The 16036-nt window shown below is 53.3% G+C and overlaps 1 protein-coding gene across 6 annotated transcripts in view; it reads right to left on the bottom strand.

Moving 5' to 3' along the window:
* Positions 1–16036, bottom strand: part of PBX1 (PBX homeobox 1) — a 134693-nt gene that overhangs the window by 72863 nt on the left and 45794 nt on the right. The window contains exon 1 of one of the 6 annotated variants that reach the window (XM_052802506.1): positions 1450–1555. The exons of the other annotated variants lie outside the window; for them this stretch is intronic. Within the exon in view, the coding sequence (XP_052658466.1) occupies positions 1450–1540 (91 nt within the window). The 5' untranslated portion in view covers positions 1541–1555. Of the gene's footprint in view, positions 1–1449; positions 1556–16036 lie in introns of those variants that run through there. 6 annotated transcript variants of the gene reach the window in all.

Raw genomic sequence — 16036 nt, forward strand, 5'->3', positions numbered from 1 at the left:
AGGAAACTGGGTCACGTTTCCAGCAAGGTCGGTCTCCATGTTTTCAATAAAGAAAGGATTTGGGATTAGCACACATGGTTCGTACCTTGCAGGAAGAAATGTAACCATGAGGTTCCTTTACTCCCTGAAGCACCTCTACAACGGAGCCTGCATCTACCAGGCCAGCAGCTCAGATTCCCATCATCTCACATTTGCATTCCTATATATGCGATTATGTGTGTGCATATACAAATATATACAGATAAACATGCATGGAACTATGTGGCATTGAAACAGCTTTTTGTTCTTTGAAAAAAATCTGCTTTTAAGGTTGTTCACTCCCAACCCCAAATCATGCCATCACATAAAAGCCAACAAGCCCTTCTGCACTGCCCAGATGTTTTCCCCGCATGTCCTCAGCTATATTTCTATACTTCAGTGACTACAATAAGTTGAAACTAATTTATACTCTGGCTAGCCCTGCCAAGGCGAGCCGGCTAGGAGAAGCCAGCTGGACTGTGGAGCTACAGGACTGTTTACCAAGCCCCAGCCTGCCCTGCCTGTCCAAGCCCAACAAAGGCACGGTGCAAAGGAACATGCCATCCCCTGGATGCCAACATGACCCTTCAGCTGCTAGCAAAGAGAAAGGAAAGAAACCAGAAAGTATCTCAGCTCTGCAGCTGGAAGGAAGAGCCCACTGGCACTCGCAGTACTGCCAGCTTCCACTTCAGTGGGATACTCACATTCTTGGTCATTTTTTTCCCCCAAAGCTCCAATAGTCTTGGGAGAGATGAGACTCACAGCATTTGGTATCAGAAAAGAAAGCACAACACAGAGTAGCACTGATTCTCAGGAAAGACCAAGCCTCAACAGTGAGGTTTCCCCCATCGCTTAAGACATCCTTAGAAAATACAAATCGGTATTTCCAACTTCTCTGGGGTGTCTGGTTTGTGGCACTCAGGACACACAAGATGCTTCTTAACACCGCTAGGGACAGAGGATGCTCTGCCAATTCCTGCCCAGATTGGGGACTGGGGACGGCAGCAGAGGACTGGTGAGCTCAATGCTGAGCCAGAGGGGCAGTGATCCTCAGGAGAGACCCAGAGCACCAGAGGAAAGGGAAGCTCTGCAACTCTCAAGAAATCCTTCCCATTCCCTTTGTAGCAAAGGACAGTCTGGGGTGCCAAACAGACCAAAAAGCCACAAAATCCACGCACCCCCAGCCTCTCTTCCCTAATCAGGATAGAGATAACCCAGGCAAAATTCCCATTAACCAGCTAATGTGTATAGCAGTGTTTCCCAGTCAGGGCTCCTAATGGCTAAATAACAGTCTTTATTCCCCAATTTCCCTTCATCATTTGTCATCTTCTTTCAAATCAACTCAGTATTTCCTGAATCCTCAAGTACTAACAGGCTCAAAAAAAAAAAAAAACCAAAAAAAAACCAAGGAGGAAAGTGCTTATGACTCACCAGAAAACTGGTTAATGTTTCCCACCCCTCTCTCTTCTCTCAGACTTCCCCCTTTCCACCCTGGGCCTCCAAACACTTCCCGGACAGCCATGGATCAGCTCAGACGTGCTGGCCTGGGGGAGGAAACCCAGCAAGCAAGAAGGCAGATGGATCACAGTGCTGGGAAGAAAGAAGCACAGAGCACCGGGACCTCCGGCAGATGCATTTTCTGTTCCCCCATGCCACCCCAAATCAGCCCAGCATCCCTGGGACAAACCCAGCCCTGCACTGAGCGGTGCCAGGACCTTTCCCAAAGGACCAGGGCAAGAAAGCAGCTAGGGATTGTGATGTTGGAGCATCCTCCATGCAGGACACACAGCACACGTCCCCGTCTCTGCCAGCAGCCCCCTTCAAGGTGACGTGAACAGGCAGGGACATGAGTTTCTGCAACAAAGATGGGTCTGCGAGGGCGCAGAGAAGAGGGAGAGGGGCTGCACTGAGGGCTTGGCAGGTGTATATGGAAACAGAGACAAGAAAACGGAGCACAGCAGTGTTTCACACTCGGGGGGCTCTTCCCCCTCCACATGCATCTGTGGGCACAGTGGCGGAGGGGACGGCATGGGTGACCGGGGCATGGCCCTGTATGGAGCTGAAGAGAACCCCACCTGCACCATCACACTACATGGCACCTCCATCACAGATGGAGACCTCCAGCTCCTGCAGAAGGCAACCCAGCCCAAGCCATCACCCAGCCGTGCTGCTTGCTTCCTGAGCGGGACCCATCCTGCAGTCTCCAAATCAAAACAGAAAGAAATGGATAATTTTTTTAACCCTCCTTCAATGCTTTCCCCCCACCAGGTTCCCCTCCCTCCCTTTGCTTTCTAACGCACTGCCACATCCCCAGATAAATTGTGTAAGGGCAATTCAGGGGCAACCCGAAAGCAAAGCAGAACAGCAGCAGAGTAGAGAAACAACCAAAAAAACCTCAAAAATAAAATAAAAAATGAGGAGAGAGGGTTTTTAGAAAGAGACAGGACTAGGGAAAAAGCAACGGCAGCACAAGGAAAGGGGAAGGGGGGGGAATTCCTCTGGAAATCATTAATACTCCAGGAACCTTCAGGACTAAACCTGAATACAGACACTTAAGCTCTCAGCTCTGCCATTAACGCTAGGGCCTAAATTATTGATCTTTTGCCTTTATCAGCATAACAGTCACGTCCCGGTATCAAGATCTAACTACACTGCGGTCCCTGTGCTGCAGCCACTGAAATAATTAGGAGAAATTCTCATTAAAGGAGAGTGAAAGGTTCAGAGATGGAGACAGAGAAAAGGGTCTGGGAGGGTGTTTAATGTCTTCCACGGGGTCGAGAGAGCACTCTGATCAAATCCCTGCGCGGGGCCAGGGGATGACAGCTTATCAAAAGGAGAAGTCCAAAGCCTGGGCTGGGCTGTGCTGTACCGGCGCCCACCCGCAGCCACCACCATGCGCTGGCGAGAGGGGGAATAAAAGATGGTGGGGGAAAAAGCATGAAAAATAAATAAAAAGGAAAAAAAAATTAATAATGGAAAGACTGCTGCGGGCTTGTTTGGAGTCTAAAAAATTCAGCCTGGGGAAAGAGAAAGGGTGCGGAGAAGGTAGGTAGGTACGAGAGAGAGCTGGAGGAGGAAGGAGCCCAGCCTGCTCCCCAAGGCACACGACCATGGCTCTCGCTATCGATTTCAATGCGGACTGCGCCGCTTGGGACACCGAAAGGAAACCGCAAAGCAAAAAGGGAGGGCGGCAAAACTGAAGCAAAACTGCACGCACAGCTGAGAGGATGGAAGGAAGAAGCCAGGAGGATGGGGGGAAGAAGCCCAGCCTGGCGGTGGCACAGGTCCCAGCCCAAAATGCCATGGAAAACATTAAAAAAAATAAAAAAAATAAATTTATAGAAAAGGGAAAAATGCACCCCCACCAGCCCAAAACCCCAGGAAACATTTCACAAAGCCCAGGGAAAAAAAAAAATCCCAGTCTGGTGGGCAGCAGAAAGAAGTCGCTGGAGATTTCGGCATGATTGGGGAGGGGGTGATGGAAAGATAAGGCAAGTGATGGACGGGGAGGGAGAAGGACAGGGATGAATGTAAAAAGCCTGTCCCCTCCCCCCCGCGCACACAAAGTTTGCCTATATTTAATGTCAACGCGCTGTAATTTAAAAGAAAAATTCCATTTCACTCGGCTAATCAGAATGGTTAGAGAGACCATTACCACAAACACTGGGAACATCTGAAATTGATTATTTTTTACTTCGTGCAGTTAATGAAATCCTTCAGCGACCGTGGGCAAGCGCGGCAGAGGGGTCTGCGCCCGGCGCCGGGGATGGGGAGGGGGATGCCGCGCTGCCGCCAACCTTTCTGCCCAGGGCTGCGGGGGAGAGGCGTGGGGCTGTCGGAGCCGGGCTGGGCTCTCTGCCCACCATTTTGTGAAGGCTGGAGATATTTAGCATGGGCGGCACATCCCGTAAGGAGCACCACATCATTAAATGTCTTGGGCTGGTGCGGCGGGGAAGAGAAATGCAGGATGTCACTGCCTGATAGGGAGAAGACTCGGAGGTTATTTATTAGCGGACACTTACCACAAACTGCATTTTCTCCATTTGCATTCGATATGCTGCAGCCGGCTTAGCACTGGGAAAAGGCGGGTGGGATGGAGGGACCAGCACCGTCGCCCCTCCCATGCTCTCCCCTCCTGCCCTCCACCCATCTTAACCCCTCAAGAGCCCCCCTGCTCCTTGCCAGTCCCATCGGAGCCACTTGTCTATCTGCTTGGCATGACCTGGTCAAAGAAGCCGTAAGGCTCCCCATTGATGCTCTCCATCACCATGGTTCATGCAACCAAGCCCTGGGGTCCAGCCACCAAGCCCTGCGGTTCTTCCGAGGTCCCCACAGCTCTACAGTGGCCCTTCCGCCACCGATGCAGGACACATCCCTTGTGCAAGATCAGCCGGAGCAACACACCAAAGAGCCTGCAGGATGCTTGGACACTCTGCCCGTCGTGGCCAGGTACCAAATGCCTCTCAAGAGCATCACGAGGGCATCCCGATGCATCCCTGCCTCAGATGCAGGCACATACAGGGGGCCGCTCTCCTCTCCATCCCGTGGCCACAGCCTCTCCCCCACCTCTGAAAAGTGGCCGAGTGTAATTACGCAGAAAGCTCCTCTGGAGCTATATCAATAAGACAGACGTCTGTTGTATCATTCTCTCTCAGTAAGGCATTTCTTCTCCCCAATTGCTCATATAGAATCATAGCCTAATAGCATGCTATTAACATAATTGCCAACACAACTAGTGTTCCGTGTCTCACAGCCATTTGCTTATTTTGCCATAAAGAATATCAAAAAACAGCCTGAAAACCCGCAACCGGGCTGTGTGGCCAAGGGGACCGGCCACTCGGCTCTGCCAGCGGTTTCAGGACCCATCCAGGAGAGGAGCAGCACTGGCGGCCGGCCCCAGCTGCGGACCACGGCACCGGCAGCGCGCTCCGACCAGGCTCCCGAGCAGACGTGTGCGAAGATCTAAACGGATTCTGCCAGGCGAAATGAAATTCCCATTATTTTTAATTAATCCTTAATTAAAATATATTACTCCGCAGATTCCGCAAATCTCTCTTAATATGCAAATGCGGCCCATTCAAGGATATTTACATATCATTAATTAAAACGGCACATTCTTTCAGTCTAACAAGCTGGGAGCTGTGGCTGTTGCCACACTGGCAAGAAAGCCCAGCCTGGCCCTGCCAAATTCATCCGCAAGAAAGATGTTAAGTGTCATGGCAGGGGTGGGAGAGCGCGGGACGGGGCTGGGGAAAGGAGATGGCTCTCAAGGCCCTCACCCATCACCAAATGAGGAATGGAGTTTGGGAGATCCTGATCTGCATCAGAAGAGCACCCCAAACCCAGCTGGACCAGTGGCTGGGGATGCACAGCAGCACAGCAGCATCCAGGGAGGAAGGAGGTGTTTCAGCAGAGCCACTGGCACGGTTCAGGCTCTGATCGCACGGTCAGTGCTCAGCCACACACGATGTTTGAGGTCAGATGGTTCTCCACGGCCTTCACTGCCAGGGACACTATGCTGTCCCACCAAGATTTGTCACCGGGGAGTACTCCCGCTCTCCCTGTCTGCCTCAACCTCGGAGCACGGAGATCGCCCTGCTTAAAACTACAAGACACATCACCTGCAACAGTCGAGTTCCCAGCACCAAATTTACTCTGGGCCGCTTCACATCGAGCAAGACAAACCACCCCACCAGAAGGGTCAGACCCTACAAGACAAGCCAGTGCTACAGCCTTTCAACAGGGTGAAAGCACAGAGGTGACAATGGGCTGGCTTGAGGGAAGAAAGCTTTCTGTCCTTCAGTAAATTCCTCCTCCATGGCTCTCCAAGATGAATCTGCGCCTCCTTTCCCAAGTTGTAAGGGACAGGCTCTTTGAGGAGCATCACAAACATGGACACCAGTGCCCAGCAAGCTCTGCGCCCGTAACTCCCACCCCAACCGCCTGTCCAGAGGAGCTGTGGACCCTGAGATGCATGTGAATCAAACCAGAGAGAGAGATAGCTGACAGGTTAATCACTGTTCCAGCACAGGTCTAGTAGCTGCAGAGAAACTTATGTTTTAGTACTCCAGAGAAGATTATCAGGTAACTGAGTCCAGGTACTAGTCAGGCACAAATCCATCACCCCAGAGAGCCATCAGTTTTGCACAATGACAAGTCCCCGTTATTGCCAACTGACCTGCGTCTTAAGTCTCCCACGGGCTGGTGTCAACAGGAACATCAAGCACCCAAAACCCAGCTAGCAGCTCCTTCCCAGAAGAGGAAGGCCACCACCAACCAAATAGTGTCTACGTGTTCATGGTTCCACCGGTGCCTGAAAGCAAAGGCTGGCCAGGCCTCCACAGCAATGCACCAGGACAGAGCCTTATCTCCCATCACAACCTGGATATACTGCTCCGATAAACCTGGAGGTTTTCAGCCTGCAGGACTGATTTCCATGAGAATGATAGCCCCACTCTCATTGTCCAAGTACTGTCACTACCTTCTCCTAGACAGAGCAGATGGCAGAAAGTCAGCCAGCAGCTCCTCACACGGGACTGACAGATATTCTCAACAACAATTAATAAGCCTCTGTCCTTCTCCAGCACTTTTCATCAGAGGACTTCAAAGTGCTTGAATGAACTTGTCTCCACCGCACTCCAGAACGGGAGCAAATGCGTATCAACCTCTCTGCCCAGATGGGGAAATCGAGGCACGGTGCAGGGAGACCTGTCCCCTGCCACACAAGAAGCTTTATACACAGAGCAAAACAAAAGCCACTCAGCTGGGTGAGGGAACTTGTGCTGAGCATCGCCAGGTCTGCTGCTGCCCACTGCCGGGGTTTGGGAGGGACACCAGTGAAGGGGCACTTTACTCTTGACTTGCCCCTTTTTGCTCCTTCCCCTGGCAGCTGCCACCAGGCTTTGGCAACGAGGGCAGCCCAGCTGGGCTCCAAAACCCCCAGAGATACCTGCATCACACAGGTACTTGCCACGCAACACCTTCATCCTTTCCCAATAAATGAGGCTGTTCGGGTTGCATGAGCCTTTGATCTCCCAGGTCTTCAGAGGAGGAGGAGACAGTTGCACTATTACCAGCCAACTGAGAGGACACAATACGAACCACTCAAATCAAGATGACTTGGCTGCATTTCAATGCCTCCCATGGTTGGGAAAAGTGGAAATAACTCCATGTACCAGGTTGATACTTACACTGAGTCCATTTTAGGCCACACTTAAGCCTTTTTGTTGCACAGGGAGTCGTTCATTCTTCTAGCAGGCTGAGCCTCTACCCAGAGAGGAGTATCAGAGGGGATGCTTGCTTCTCTTTTCTCTTGCCTTTTTTCAAGACAGTGCAAGGAAAACATTTCTGCTTTATCACAGACTGCGCCTTCAGCACGTTTTCACATCGCTTAACTCCTCTTCAGATCTCCAGGGCCATACCGGTCCAGGGAGCTCACCAAGGCCCATGCAAAACACGGCAGCTGGCAAGCCAGGTGCTGCCAGAGCGACTCGTCCTGCCTCCGCAGCACCTTTGGTCCCAAGTCCTTCTCAAGAAGCAAGCAGGGTCAGGCAAGGGGGGTGTTTGGGCTGGGCTTGAAACACCCATTCAAACCCTGTGCCAACCTGCCGAGGAAGTGGCCGATGCACCAGGAGCCACAGACAAAACTCCCCAGGACTTCCTTCCTCACCTGCAGGCAGGCAGTTTTGGAGACCCTTCCACCGACCCCCAGCACCACACCATGGCCTCGGGAGCCACCCAGGCCAGTGGCTTTCACCCACTTTCCAGAAAAGCCTCAAAGCTCCCCAAAATGCACCCCCAACCCAGAGCACCGGGACACTGCACGGACAACACACCAGGAGGTGCCAAACGGTTGACGAATTATGCCAATTAACACTCCCCCGGCACCTTTTGCAACATAGAGGTGTTTGAACCTTGGTGGTCTTGGCCCAGGGCCAGCTGAGGTGATTTAATTGTGCCTCCCTCCACTCTCCCTTTGCAGTTCCAATTGCGTGTAAACTGCATGAACCTCCCGGCACACCCAGCCACATCCCAGCCAACCGCACAGGGTTAAAAGCCACCACCACAAGCCACAGCTCTAAGCCATGGGTCCACAGCCTGAGCCGGTCCGCTCAAACAGATCCATGCCCTGTGCTCACTCCTCCAGCGAGCTGTGAGGAGGAAGGGACAGCCACGTCTGGCTTCTCTGTCCTCTGCATCTTCTTCCTTTCACCCCAAATTTGCTGGTGTGGGTTCCCCAGGCAGGCAGTGGCACTGCTCCATCCCGTGCAAAGGGACAGGCACCTGTCCCACCTTCTCACCATGCCACTTTGCCAAAACCAGGACAGTCACCCAGCCTGGTGCACTCCAAGCTAAATCCCACCAGCAGCTCCCACTGTGGCCCCGAGATGTCAAACCCGGGGTGCAAAAGGGCCCTGGCTTCCCAACATCCTAGAAAGGCTGGTCCCCGTCCCTCTTGGCTCCTGCTCTGCTCCTCTGTCCCCAGCAGATACCGGGCACCTCCTGGGGGATCAGCACAGGCTCCAGTCACCCCAATTCAGGGGGACAGCAGGAACAGTCACCAGTGGAGGGGGCTGTCCCTTCCTCCCTCCCCACCACAGATACACGGTCCTCCATGGCACTAATCCCACATTAATATGCTCACCACAGCTGAAGCAGCCGACGTAATGAAAAAGCCCATCCACGAGGAGATAATTATATTACAAAACTATTTTAAATCCATGAGAGCCAAGATGGATGGGGCACGGGGGGTGCTGGGGACAGGCTGCCATCACTCTGGGTGTCCTGCCACAGTCCAGCCACCTCTGAGGGTTGGACTCCCTGGCTCAGGAGGGCAGGGGACCATCAAGCCTCCTGCACCAGGGGCTGGGCAAACTGGGGGTGAGAAATACTACAAAAAGCAAAACATGGCCCAGAAGAACATGGCCTTGGAGCCGGCGGAGGACTGTCGGCATGGCTTTTGGTGCCCCAGCTCTCAGGATGGGCGGCAGCTCGCTCCAAATTCACCAGTTCCTAGAGATGGGGGATGGAAGCTTTCATTTAAAACCACTTGCAAAACTCGTCCCAGCTTGAGGGCACAACCCAGGAGGTGGACTAGGAGCTGAGAAACAGCCACCTGGTTTTTAAAATGGCACTTTCACACCCACCACTGTCTCCCACGTGGCCACACAGCATGGACAAGACCGAGCAGGGGCAGAGGATGCCAAGATGTGCTCTGCAGCAGGGACGAAAAAGAGGACATCCCTCCTCCCGCCCCAACAGAAGGGGACCCAGGGCCACAGACAAAGTCACCACCTCTGGTGTGACAACACATCCAGCTTCAAAGAGAAACCCCAGCTGCAAAGGAAACAGCTTAAAAGCAAAAATAGCTGGAAAAAGGGGAAACCCTAGAACCAAAGGAACCCCTACAACACATGTCCTCCCCCTCCCCTCCTCCTTTTGCGCCTTGTTCTCTCTCTCCTTTCCCCAGCCGGGTTTAATTTGACACCTTGAGCTTTGGTAACGAGGTGGGGAGAGAAAAGCCACAGCGGAATTCATTAGGCTGAGCACTGCAGGGCCCGCTCTCGGCACGCTAATGACATCGGAGGATAGGGAAACGAGACAGCCGCCACGCTGGATGAAATAAACATGAGCACTGTCAGCCCTGACAGCAAAAGGGACAAAATAAGGCAGGTAGAGACCTTTCCCCAGCCGTGCAATGCAAAACGACAGCTTCCAAAGCCCCGTGCCCGCAGACCCCCTCTGTCCTCTGCTTGGGAAAGGGGAAGGTGGCCGAGAAGGGGATGGAAAAGAAAAGCGGCGATTAAACCGCTCTTCCCATGATTAAACCACCCTTCCCCAGGCACTCACACTCCTTCAGTCCCCTTCCACAGCAGGAGGAACTTATGCCACCTCCTTCCAGCTGGCCGGCGCAATCCCAAACTCCACGCAGTTGCTCCCAGGGTCAGGGTTTGGAGGATGCTATCTTTGCCTGGGGTACACCTCTCCCTCTCTCCAACAGCACAGGGAAGGGACACAAATTGCACAAATCCCCCAGGCTCATCACACCAGTGAAAAAGCCAGGGATGACCGAGCCCCGGTGTGCCATGGGGTTGACGTGCAGCACAGGGGCACGTGTGCAGGTACAGACAGAGCTCCCGGCATGCCACAGTGCTATACAAACCTGGCACCATGGCTCCGGCACAACTTTCACCAATACTCACCATCATCTTCGATTCTGCAAATACCCAGGCAGTCTTACTTTGCTCACTTGCAAACCTTCATCCCAAGTCCGTGAGTACCCAGGTATGTCAGTCCTACTGAGACAGCAACGTTTAAAGGGCAATAGGCAAGTTGCAAAGGGCAGGAAAACTGCAGGCCCTGGGAGGAAACTCTCTATCTACATCAGCTCACCAGTTTTGATGCTGGCCTGCAGGGACATCAGACCAGGATGGTCCCAGCCTGCTTCCCTCACAGGATCTGGGCCTGCAGGACCATCAGGCGATGCTGAGGTCTTCCACTGTGTCTAAAACGTGAGAGGATGGTTGCAGGACCACTACCCACCAAGCGAGGAGCTGGAGCCTGGCTGCCCAGATCAGACTCTGGCACAGCCCCCGGCACAGCACAGCCTCTCCTCCATCTCCAAACACCACTTCCAGCACCCTCCTCACGCAGCTCCTAGTCCCCTCTCCTGAAGCTACTCTTCAGGAAGATGAGGCTCTTTGTTATCATAGGGCTGCTCCAAGCTGCATGGGTGACAGGAGGGTGGGAGAAGCAGGCATTAGTTGCAGTGGATCAGGAAGAGCCACATGGGCTTTGAGAAACCAGATCTTGGGGAAGACAGGGCCACTGAACTGACCTGCCTAGCATTAATTCTGCCCAATGTTGGGCTGAGCTCAGGGCCCAGCATGGCTTCCCTTCATGCCTTGCTCTGCCCACCACTTCTCCAATTCATCAGCCAGTGCAACAGCCAGGTCAGACTTTCCTTCAACGCCCCTGATGCTTTGCAAGGTGAAATACTTCTCAACCCAAGAGTGACTGGCATCACAAGCAGACTTTTCCTTTCCTCCAAAACATTGACCTGTTCCATCCCTCCACTAAGGGAAGAGACTTCTTCCCACACGCACCAACACACAGCACAAGAGCTCATCTGCTTGATACCAGGCAGATCACTTGGGTTGACAGATGCTCTTTTCCCATCAGGAATCTGAATTTTCTGCTTGGGTTTGGGGGCAAGTTTTTCTGGCTGGGTAAAGTTTCCAGAAGGCTCTTTTACAGCATCTTCACTCCAGTGCTTTTAGTGCTCCCAGTTGTTGGCTCGGCTCCCAGGACACAGCAGCATGCAGGAGGAAAGGGCACACGAGGGAAAAAAGGCAAACTTCTAGAGCACAAGAGCCCCGAGCACTACTCCTGTATCGGCCCCTGGCCTGCACCTGATCTGAACAAGTCACACGTACACACCTGCCTCCATCTCCCCACGTATTAAAATAGCCCAATCCTCATCTGGCCCTTTTCCCCTCCTATTCTGAGCAAAGGATGGCACTCACTGACAGATGTACTGCTATATTTGCTGCATCTTGACCACCCTGATTTTGACCCCAGCAAAGAACCCCACACGTTGATGGGAATATGGGACCCATCATATGGTTTAAATGACCCACGGCTGTTTCCCAAAGTCCACTCAAAGGCCAAGAACACTTCCAGGCTCAGCCGTTCACCCTCCACTCCATCCTCTGCTTTTATTCCCTCCCCCCCACTCCCCCAGGCATCTCTTGAAAGCAAATGGCAATTGAGTTTGTAAGTCCCTATTCATCAAGGAAATGAATTCCTTATGCATAATTCATTTCTTTTGTCAACTTTTCTTTTCCCCCCCAAATGCTCCCGAATGCATCAGGAGCGGAAGCAGCAATGGGAGAATGGGAACACAAGAGGCTGAGGAAGAAACAGCTTTTCTATAAGCTGACCAGCCTATGCCTAGCACCAGACCATCATTCCAACCCCTGGCTTGCAAGGTGTCCCACAAGATGTCTGAGGAGGAGGGAGGCCATCACAAAGTTTGAGCTACCAATAAGCAGGGAGTTTGCTGGTGGGACAGAGAAGACTCATGGGCTGAAAGTTTGTGCTACGTCTATGTTGTTGCCTATGCCTGGAGGTAGTCGAGCTGAGGATGGTCTTGCTGTAGTTGAGCAGCATCTGAAGTGACAACTGACAGCCCAAAGAGTGGTCCACGGCTGGCACGGAGCAGGGGCACCAGGGTGCCCAGGAGACCAAAGATGGAGGGAGCTCTGAAGGCATGAAATCACAGCACTCTGGTCCCTGAATCAAAGGGGGTGGCAGCCTCCGATCAGGCTTTCTGTCCTCCTTATAGCAGGTTAGACCGGCCTTGCACTGCACTGGATGGACATGTCCTTCAACAGCTGTCCTCTCTGGGTCCAGAGCGAGCTATCCAGCCTTCACCATCCGTCTTGTCTGTAAGGAGGCACCCACCCATCTGAGTTATTTATGGAGGACAGCTCTGGAGCCGTGTCAGAGCCCTGCTGACTGCAGAAGCTTTGCAGATAGGTTTACCTTGTTGAAAGCACAAGTCTGGAAGGAGGCCTGGAGGTAACACTCACACCTTGTCAGCTCTTGGAAGGACAACCCAGGAAGATAAACCCAGTTGCAAGAGGAAAAGTTGGGTGGAGATGAGCCGTGCCTGCACTTGGAGAGGACTCCGAACCCCCAGTTCCTCCCAGTGTCAGGATGAGCCCATGCCACCAGCAGCACCCAGTCTTTTATTTCCCTGCAGCCTTCATGGCACAGCAGGAACAGATTGACTCTCCCTGCCAGCTCCACCTTGCTCCTTCCCAAGGCAAGGAGATCCCAGCTCACCCCGGCATTGGCACAGCCCAGCTCAGACATGGGGACACCATTGCTGAAACTTAGACTGGAAGCACTGGGGCCACGTGCAACACTGTAGCCCCGGCAGAATGCCACCATCCCAGCAAGATCGCGTACAACAACAGCTTGGGTTACAGGGCTCGGTTTACTGCTGACCTATCGACATTTACACTCGCACACAGCCGGTAAACCGCCTTCAGATACCTGACCAAAAAAGACTGTGTCACTTGGCCCATGCTGCTAATCCTCAAACTTAAGGAGAAGTTCACACGCAGCGCTCACACCCACGTACTGTCACTTCCCACCCTGCGAGCTGGGAAACCCCACATAAATAAAGCTTAATTGCTGCTACTCCGACACAGCACACGGAGGCAAAATGCGCAGTAGCCAAACAAACAGCAAAGCCCTGGGATTTCCAGACTCCTCCACTTCTCCTCAGACCAGACCCTTCAGCTGATGTTCAACCAAAGTCAACAGGACCATCACCTTACCTGCAAACCTGGCATCTTTCATGATCGAATTTATCCCTCTGCTAGGGAGGGGAAGGCATTTGTATAGCGAAGTTGAATTCATTTACTGCTTCTGCGCTCGCGACTCTCAGCGGCACTAAAGAAAAGGGGAAAATTAAGCGATGTGCTGAGATGCCACAACCATCTCCGACTCTCCGCAGAGGGGACACAGCCCGGGCTGCATCCCACCCTAGCCCACAGAGCAAAAGGCAGCAGTTCGTGCTGTTCCCTGTACTAAATTTGGACAGTAAGTAACGCCACCTTGTCACGGGGGTACAGAGAGCGTTTGCAACGCCCCATTTAACTGCACTGTACTCCTATCCACAGGCTTCATCAGCATATTTCAGCAGCGCCTTGATGGATGAAGATAGATGGGAGAACATCATCCTTGGTGAAATCACTGTTTTATCAAGGTTAAACCATCCTCACGCTGCACCTCCTCCCTTTGTTGCTGCGTTTCCAATCACAAAATTAGCGGCAGACATAACACGCATTTGGACGGACCCCGTTCCTCCCTCCCCAGCTCTCCCTTCTGCAGGGTGGGGAAGGAGGGGAAGCATGAGGAAACCTCTCTCATCTCCATGCCTAAACCCCTCCAGCTCTGTGGGCTCTGAGCACCCAACAAAACCCCAGATCCACATGGATTTCATGAAGTTGCCTCTGTGGCACGGAAGGCCAGCAAAAGTACAGCTACATCATCCATCAGGGCTCTCCAACAGCTCCTGCTAAAGCCAAAGGACCACCAGCCCTTTTCCTTTCACCTTGGCACAGCACATTCGCTGGCACATTTCTGTGGGCTGAGAGTGAAAGCCATGGCGAGCAGAGGACAAGGAAGAAAAGCAGGAGGCAGGCAGGCTTTTGGTGGAGCCAGATGGCCTCATGGTGGAGGTACCAAGGGGAACGGGATGCAGAAGGGCAGCAGCACAATAAATGGCCTTTCTCCATTGTGAGCCTGGCTGGATGTGGGTGGGAAAGCCTGGGCAATTTGAGGAAAAGGGAACTGGAGCCGGGGAGGGAGGGGAAAGGCTTTTATCTGCAGGTCAGAAGTTCAACCCCAGCCCAGGTCAGCAGCGACAGAAAGCTGTTGCCTTCTGACACCTCTCCAGCAGCCAGCTGGGCAGGTTGATGGATGTCCCTGCGGCACCCAGCCCCAGCACTCCCCACGTCCCCAGCTGGCAGGCCGGGCACGTCTCCTTCCAGATCCTCCTGAGAGCCATCCCCTCCAGACTCAAGGGACGTGGCCCACAGCAGCTGTGCTGGGCCACCAGGCAGAGCCAGGTCCCCCTGCAAACCCCAAGAACACTTAGGAGCTCTATCAGAGTCCCTCTGCTGAGGAAGGCTTGTCCCCCTGCCCTATTTTACCAAAAAGGAGAAATACGTGGCCTTGAGCACCATCCCTGGTGGATCACCTTGAATCACCTGATTTTTTTCCAAGATCAGACGTTGTACACTTGCCGTGGAGAAGACCTTGTGCAGGGTCAACAAGGCCCCAATGCGTCTTAGGCAAAATCATCAGACAAGGAGCCCTTGTGACTTGGAGCGCCCGTCCCACTGGAAACCCTACATCACATGCTCCCAAGTCACTTTGACCCAGATTTTGGAGACCTTTCAGGGCTGAGTCACCCCCTTCCCAGAGGCAAGGCCCCAGCAGAGGAGAGCACCTGTTATCCCTGCGGCCTCGAGACAGGCACTCACTGGAGGAACATGAACCCGGTGGCTTGGGAATATACAAGGACAGACGACCAAGGTGGGCAGCGTGCAGCTTTTAAACAGTCTGCAGGACCCCTCTCTGTAGCCCTGGGCTCCTAAATACCTTTTAAAAAATCTGTACCCCCTTTATAGCACTGGTTGCCTCCGCAGGGCGCTATTAAGTTACAAGAATATCTCCGGGCCCGGGGCCAGCTGCCGTGTTGTGTGGTCCCCATTAAACACAGATGGGTCGGACTGCCTCCTGCAGGGAGACCTGCTCCAGCCATGGCTTTGCATCCCCATTGTGAAAAAGTCAGCCTTGGTGACTGGGCTTTCTATCTAGCCCGTCACTCGTTGCCTACATGTCGCATAGGTCCCCTTGGCACCTTGTAACCAAGGCTCAACGGCGTTTTGCACCAAAAAAAAAAAAAAGGGTAAGCTGGCTTGCAAGATCATTGGCTTTACAGTTGGGGAAACTGAGGCACAGGCAACCCTGGAGGGCCACCTCAGGCTCATGAAATGCAGCACTGACCAGCCCAATTGCTGCACAGTAACCCCACTTGCCTCTCCCCTCCGCCCCGGCTCCTCCTGCACCTCCTCTGGACCAGCTCCAGACATAGCCGGCCCAGCGGGTCAGGTCCGCAGGGACTGCCAGCCCTCCCCTCCTCCTCCAGCAGGATCTCTCCTTTTCTCTTTCACCAGCAGGGAAAACCATCCCTGATATGCAGCTGAGCAGCCAACTGACCCTGGCAGGCAATGACCCAGGAGAAGGTCACTTATCGAGTCCTGCTGCGCTATCTGCTGCCTCCGAAGTCACCCTGGCTGCCAGGGGGAGCCGACACCCTTGGGGGGCCGTGGGTATGTGCACGCACACAGACACCCACAAACTTTCCAGGAGAGGCAGCTGGTTTCACACCCCAGCTCGTTCAGGGCTGCTTTGTGGGGAAGCAGCCAACAGCGCT

This window comes from Harpia harpyja, chromosome 11, assembly GCF_026419915.1.
Source record: "Harpia harpyja isolate bHarHar1 chromosome 11, bHarHar1 primary haplotype, whole genome shotgun sequence".
NCBI classification, from domain to species: Eukaryota; Metazoa; Chordata; class Aves; order Accipitriformes; family Accipitridae; genus Harpia; species Harpia harpyja.